The 7,040-nt window shown below is 49.4% G+C and overlaps 1 protein-coding gene across 1 annotated transcript; it reads left to right on the top strand.

The window, feature by feature from the left end:
• Positions 1-2,160: 2,160 nt before the first annotated feature.
• Positions 2,161-5,399, top strand: LOC123154714 (putative disease resistance protein RGA3). Its single transcript, XM_044573364.1, has 2 exons — positions 2,161-2,544; positions 2,681-5,399. Exons 1-2 carry the CDS (start codon positions 2,239-2,241, stop codon positions 5,204-5,206), a joined length of 2,832 nt encoding a protein of 943 aa, XP_044429299.1. The 5' UTR covers positions 2,161-2,238; the 3' UTR covers positions 5,207-5,399.
• Positions 5,400-7,040: the final 1,641 nt, after the last annotated feature.

Genomic DNA, 7,040 nt, shown 5'->3' with positions numbered 1-7,040 from the left:
CATGAGGAAGAGCTTTCGGCTCATCCGATAACGGCGCCGAAATGTTCTCTCGCCATGAAGTGGAGCATCGGCGAAGTAGTCGGAGTAGAGCATGCAGTAGCCTTGCAGACGATGTCGGTTCTTTGCTTTCACCCGCCCCGGCGCCGAGCCACCTCGCCGCGGATTTTCACTGCTCGCCAGCAGCTGGGCGAGGGCGGCGAGCACCATCAGATGCTCTTCTTCCTGGACGTCGGCCGCGGCTTCCTCCTCCAGCAGCGTGGCGAGCTCTTCCTCCTCATCCGAGTCCATCGCCGAGACGGGCAAATCACTGAACACCTTGCGCTCGGTGGCCGTGAACCCGCCATCAAACCGCGCCTCCGCGACCAGAAACTGCGACCGGAAACGCCCAGCTGTTGCGGGAGGGGCTGCCGCGGCGAAGCGCTGCTATTTTCCGGTGGGGAATGGCTATCTACCGGAGTCGGGCGGCGGCCGTCGCCGGGATACAGCTAGTGGTGGCTGAGGGCGCGGGGGGTGCGAGGCAAGTCGGGGAAGAAAACCTTGACTTTTCCCCTAGCGGTGTGGGTCAGGCGTGCTTTTCCCTAGCGCCGGAGCCCCCAACGGCTCCCCAGCGCGCCGGGTTCGGCCTGTGACCGCCGGGCGGAAAAAAGGTCCGAACCAGCGATTTTCGGCGTCCTGGGAGCGCGACTGGGCCGTTTTTTCGGGGCCGGCGCCGAAAAAGTGGCCTGGGGGGGCTTGTTGGGGGCGCGGCTGGAGATGCCGTGAGGATCGGCATGTTCGCAGTGCCAAAACTGTTAGAGCAGACCTTGTTGTTGTATAAACAGTTAAGTAGTGCACATGCTTTTCGGCACAGTGGAATGCATCCGATGCAGCCATCATCAGTTCACGTAGTGGGTGCGCTCAGTGTGTACCCTAGCGGCTGTTAGTAATTGGATATCAAAAGAGACATGTATTGCTGGTTCAGTCTTGAGTGAAAAAAGGGGAGCATCCGTTGGCTAGTGTTTGTCCTCTGTTGTCAGCAGCCGAGTCATCGGGCAAAATTGACCTAAAAGCAAAAGTATTTTACAAACTAAACTGTTTTTAAAAATAATTCACATCGCTGACCCTTTTGTGCAGCGCCCGACAGCAAGACGATGCATTCTAGTGTGCAATTCCTTGCAGCTAAGCGCTGCACAGTGTAGTGCAACTCCTCACAGCTAGGCGCTGTACAGGTGTGGTGCTTGAGTGTTAGGAGCTTTTAGACGCTGCACATTAGGGGTCAGCTGGATGAAATACTTTCACAAACAGTTTAATTTGTGAAATAGTTTCATTTTGAGGTCAAATTTGTACCTTTTGTCGAGTCATGTTGCTATGTTTTTCCTCCGCTCTCACCCTGTGTGTCCATTCCGCCAAGCAGCTGGAGCGCACGTTGGATCCACTAAACCGCATTTTCTTTTACTAAAAATCCGACTAAAAAGTGGGAGCATGGTGGTCCTAATAGTAGTTCATGGAGAGGAACACTTTTCAGTGAAGAATGCTAATATAAACAATACTTTAGAATTGAAGGTCTTCTGTAATAACAACCCAATCATGGCCTTCTCTTACGAAAACCCGATCATGGCATATGGTCCTCACAACTCCCGTGTGGCTTTCTTCGAGGCATAGATTACTTCTTCATAACTTTGCCTCTCACGGAAGCAAGTAAAAAAGAAAACATATATATTTTTTCATTTCTGACATTCACAATTGTGTCTCTTGAAGAAACAAATCTATATCTCGACGTGAAGCAATTCTATGTCTTTCATAAAAGAAAAAAAAACATGTTTTTCCTTGCGATTTTTTTTGTATTTTTTGTCCACAACCTTAGAAAAACCGGGCAAAAAAATCATCTAAAACACAAAAATGCGTATAGAAAAATAATAAAAATTCTAGGAAAACACCGAATACATGACATGTGGCAGCGACGAGAGCGTCTAACAAAATATCTTGTGCCAGCAGGTGGGGATGGATTCCGCAAAAAAAAAAAGAGCTGGGGATGGGATAGGGCCGAATGGAAGGTAGACAACGATGGGCCACCTGTCCAAGACATCGTGAACGACCGATTGAGTGGGCAATTGATGATTGAGTGGGCCAGAAATGCCACCAGACATGACCCGAACAACTTATTTTCTTCATATTCGTTCTTTCGCACACTCCTGGGCTGCTGCCAACCAACTGACCCACACACCAGAGACCGGCGGCGACCGGCGGCGACCGCCTGAGATGGGCTCCCTGCTCATGCCGCTGCTGGGAAGCCTGGCCGCGATGGCCGGCGACGTGCTGGTGACAGAGCTGCTGCGGGCGTGGGGCCTGGGCAAGTCCCGCCGGAAGCTAGAGCGCCCCCTCGCCGCCGTCCAGAGCATCCTGCTGGACGCCGAGGCCAAGAGCCGAACAGACCCCGCCGTCCGCCGGTGGATCAAGGACCTCAAGACCGCCGCCTACCATGCCGACGACGTCCTCGACGACTTCCGCTACGAGGCGCTGCGCCGCCATGCCGCCAAGCTCCGGCGACGCCCCACCGCACGCAAGGTTGGTCCCCGTCCTATCTTTCTCTCATGTGTTTTCAATTCATTTTATTTGGAAATGGAAGCCTTTGAATATTTAAGGTTTTAATTTGAACAAAAATGGAGGCCCTTTAAATGGTTTGTATTTGTTTTCATTTCAGCCGCTGGGCTACTTCACCATCAATAGTCCGGTTATTTTCGGTGTTTACATGAGTTGGAAGATGAAGGGTGCCCTTCAAATGATAGATGAACTGGTTGTGGAGATGAACAATTTCCATTTCCTACAACATGTCGAGCCACGAATTATTGTTCATCTACAAACACATTCTTGTGTCAATGAATCAGATATTGTCGGAAGACAAGATGACAAGGACCAAGTGGTGAAGATTTTGCTAGACCACTCCGCCAAAAATGATAATAATGTCATTGTGCTCCCTATTGTTGGTACGGGGGGAATTGGTAAGACCACCCTTGCTCAACTTGTGCACAATGACCATAGAGTGGCGCATCATTTTCAGTTGGTCTTATGGGTCTGTGTCTCTGACAAGTTCGTTATCGAAGAAATTATACGATCTGTAATAGAAGTGGCCACGATGAAGAAGTGTGATTTGACTCAGACGGAGGCACTGCAGAAAGAACTTATTGGAGTGTTGGGAGAGAAAAAGTACCTCCTAGTGATGGATGATGTCTGGAATGAAGATAGGCAGAAGTGGGATGATATGAGATCATTGCTATGCTCACATGCTGACTCAGGTAGTGCTATACTTGTGACAACCCGCAACAATCAAGTTGCTTCTATAATGGGTACATGTCCTCCGCATCAGATATCACTTCTAAATGAGGATCAATCATGGCAGCTTTTTCGTAGAAAAACATTTGGAAGTGATGTGGAAAAACAAGAAGAATTGATTTCAGTCAAAAAGAACATTGTTCATAAGTGTAAGGGATTGCCTCTTGCTATCAAGACCATAGCAGCTTTACTTCGTTCGAAGCATCATAGTCAGTGGTTTTCTGTTCTGGAGAGTGATGTCTGGAAAGATGACATCCTTGCAACTATTGGGATTGTACCTGCACTACAGCTAAGCTATGATCACTTGTCATTTGAAGCAAAAATTTGTTTTTCCTTTTGTGCTATTTTCCCCAAGGATAGCCCAATGGATAAAGACATGTTAATCCAATTATGGATGGCAAATGACTTTATTGTATCAGAAACAAGGGGAAACCACATTTTTGATGTGCTAGTTTGGGGATGTTTCCTCGAATTAGATGTGGAGATTCGAAGGGATCTGCTCTCTGGATTTGAAGATGTGTTCATGCACCGACCAACTACTTGCAAGATGCATGATCTCATGCATGACCTTGCTTGCTCTGTTATCGGAAATGATTGCTCTATTCTGCAAGAATCTTCACCATGTCAAGAAATTCTGGAAGGACCCACATATATCAGTTCATTACATCATGAGGTTCAACACTTGTCTGTCGATTACGTCACTAATAGTACTATTGCAGCCATGGAGAAAATGTTAGCTCCCCGACCCCGCACGATATTAGTCCGACAGGAGAGGAAGGGGTATGTGACTCCTCTGAGTATGGCCAGGTCAAAATTCTTGTCCTTGCGAGCACTGAAGACATTCTTATTCGAGACACATATGACAAAGTTGAAACATCTTCGCTACCTAGATTGTTCTTATTCTAGTATATCTGCACTGCCTGAAGCCATTACCAAGTTGTATAACCTGCAAACACTGAATCTCATGGGTTGTCGAAGCCTTAAGAAATTACCAGAACACATGAGATGTATGAGTAGTCTCCGACATATCTTCCTTGTTGGGTGTAATCGTTTGGAGCGCATGCCAAAAGGTATTAGTCAGCTGAATTCTCTGCAGACATTGACATGTTATGTCGTTGATAGTGATGTAGGCCGTGGAATTGATCAACTGGAAGATTTGAATCTAGGTGGTTCTCTTCATTTGATGGCACTGGGAAAAGTGGAAAGTGCAGAAAATGCTAAACATGGGAATTTGTCTGCCAAGCATAATTTGAAACGACTATCACTTGATTGGTACTATGGACCTTCATTGACAGACATTGGATCTGAAGTGGATACTAATGCAGAAGGAATATTAGAGGCCCTTCGTCCTCATAAAAGGCTTGAGGTCTTGCTGCTATCTAATTATGCTGGTGCTAAATTGCCATCATGGATGCATGACTCTACACAGTTAGAACATCTTAGTGAACTCCGTCTAGATTTTTGCCTGAAGTGCACCGATCTTCCGCCATTATGGCAACTTCCCTGCCTCATGTACTTGGGTTTGGAAAATTTCCATAGTTTGACAAGTATATGTGTTGGTAATGACGACACTGACATTGGGCAATCCGGTATTTCTCCATCAACATTCTTTCCTAAGTTGGAAACCATGATACTTTACAACATGCCTAAGCTAAGGGGATTGCACCAGGAGGAGGCAGGACAAGTGGCAGTTGTATCATTTCCTCGGCTTAAGAAGCTAGATATCTCTGAATGCCCATGGTTACAGACACTACCAGAGGGTCTCTTGCAGCAGCTTCCAGCCCTTGAGGAACTAAATATAGGATCCTGCGACAACTTGGAGGTGGCCTTCTCCAGAGGAGGCACTTACTGGAATTTGGTTGAAGCAATTCCGAAGAGATCAGTTGGTTCTGACTAAAGGAATTTGGCTTATGGTCCGCTTGCCTTTGATTGGGATGCTGGCCTTGAGGGATTATTTATGCATTCCAAGATTGCTGTATTTGTTTAGTCCGTTAATTATATTCATGTTGAGTACAACCTACCTAGACTTGATGTCAAAACTTAGAAGCACTTGTATCTATATATCTAAAGATTGTTCAACTGTTAGGTTCTGCCATGCATAGATTAGATTTTCCTGCCAAATGATTACTATAGCTTTGACATATCGATGAACCTCATTAAGAAATCTCGGTGTCGTGCTCGTGTGATTGCTTGGTCCTCGGATGATCGACGGTGGTCTCGGATTTGTTCTAATAGACTGAAATGAGTCAATGTATACTATTCAATCTTCAAGCAACGTGAGACAGCAAAAACAGAGCATGCATTGCGTTGCATGCAGCTAGCGGTCCAGCAAAAACAGAGGAGGAGGAACTGTTAGGTTGATCTCTCCACCAATGGGCCCAACGGCTCATTGGGCCCTTGACCCACACCTTGATCGGGGGCGTCCAGCCCAAGCAAGGCTGGTGGGCCCCTATCGCACAGTGCTATAAAGAGGAGGTGGGGACCAGGTGCACAAGGTACGAGGTTCGTCACCGCCACTATTTCCTACTCCTAACCCTATCCGATCCAGAGGGAGGCACTGAAGCGATGGGAAGCTCCGCCGCCGCAAGTGCCCATACATCTCAGCCGCATCCACCCCACTACTCTCTGCCATCACCGGCACCATGGTCGGCACCAGGAGCTCGAGAAGCTAGAGCTACTACTAATCCTTAAGCCTATACGATCCAAAGTTCTATCAATGGTATCAGACAAGGTTTGGTTTAGGATTTTCAGTAGAAAAGAACACAAAAGAAAATCTTTCCCCCTCCCAAAGAACCCTAGATAGGGCAAATAAGATCACCGGAGAAGGGCCTTGGGCCCGCCGGCAAAGAGTGCCGCCGTCTTGGCCGCGCCGTTCCTCTCGATCTCGATGCGCATCGGCAAGCGGAGGCATCGAAAAGAAGAACACCACCCCCTTTTGGGGGCAAAGAGACCACACGGTCGCCGAAACATGGCGCCGCCGCTGAACCGCTTGACGGCGGTGCGCCCATCTACGGGTGCACGCACACGCCGGCAGGGGGCAGAGGGGCGCCGTTCTTCCCTGAATCTCCACTGCTCGAAGCCTTATATGGTGGTGGAGGGAGAAATAACAGAAAAGAAAGGGAAATCGGAAGGGGATCGCGCGCCACGGTGGTTTGCTGTCCACGCCGGCGGCCGGCGCAGCCATGCCCAACCGCTACTCCAACAGGATGGAGGCGCCGTCGAGGCGCAAGTGCAGTAGAGGAGGGCGCAAGCCCGACCCTCTCTCTCTCTGCCATAGGAAAGGAAGGGAGGCGCGGTGGCGCTCGTCGCCGTTGCCAGTGACCGGAGCAGCGCGATGCCCCGGCGTGCGGGACAGAGCAACAAATCAGAGGAGGGGCTCGCGCCTAGTCCTCTCTGCGAAAGAGAAGCGGGAACGGAAAGGAGGCGCGCGCGGCACGGTGGCTTCCTCCGCCGCCACCGCCGGCCGGGGCGCAACCCCGTGGTTCCGCCGTCACGAGAGAGAGATCGAGAGGGGCGAGGGAAACAGAATGGGCTAGGGTTGCGGTCGGGGCTTCCTCTCCTCATAGTTTGTTCAAGCGAAAATCGCTCTGGATCGTCCGATCAAGATCAATGGCCAGAAAGAAACCCCTAGCTCTGCCCTGGGCTTTTGGGCCAAAATCTTATTTGGGCCAGTGGACTGCGGACCAGGCCAAAGTGGCTGGCGCCCGCGTGGGACTTTTGGGCCGAAAGGA

This window comes from Triticum aestivum, chromosome 7A (genome assembly GCF_018294505.1).
Source record: "Triticum aestivum cultivar Chinese Spring chromosome 7A, IWGSC CS RefSeq v2.1, whole genome shotgun sequence".
In the NCBI taxonomy this organism is placed as follows: domain Eukaryota; kingdom Viridiplantae; phylum Streptophyta; class Magnoliopsida; order Poales; family Poaceae; genus Triticum; species Triticum aestivum.
This window is presented reverse-complemented; position numbering and strand designations above follow the sequence as displayed.

What these genes read in the sequence shown, in the direction of transcription:
- LOC123154714 (XM_044573364.1), top strand. Translation starts at nt 2,239, where the DNA reads ATGGGCTCCCTGCTCATGCCGCTGCTGGGAAGCCTGGCCGCGATGGCC. An exon ending in GACGCCCCACCGCACGCAAG is followed by an intron (nt 2,545 to 2,680) that starts GTTGGTCCCCGT and finishes TTTTCATTTCAG; the next exon opens with CCGCTGGGCTACTTCACCAT.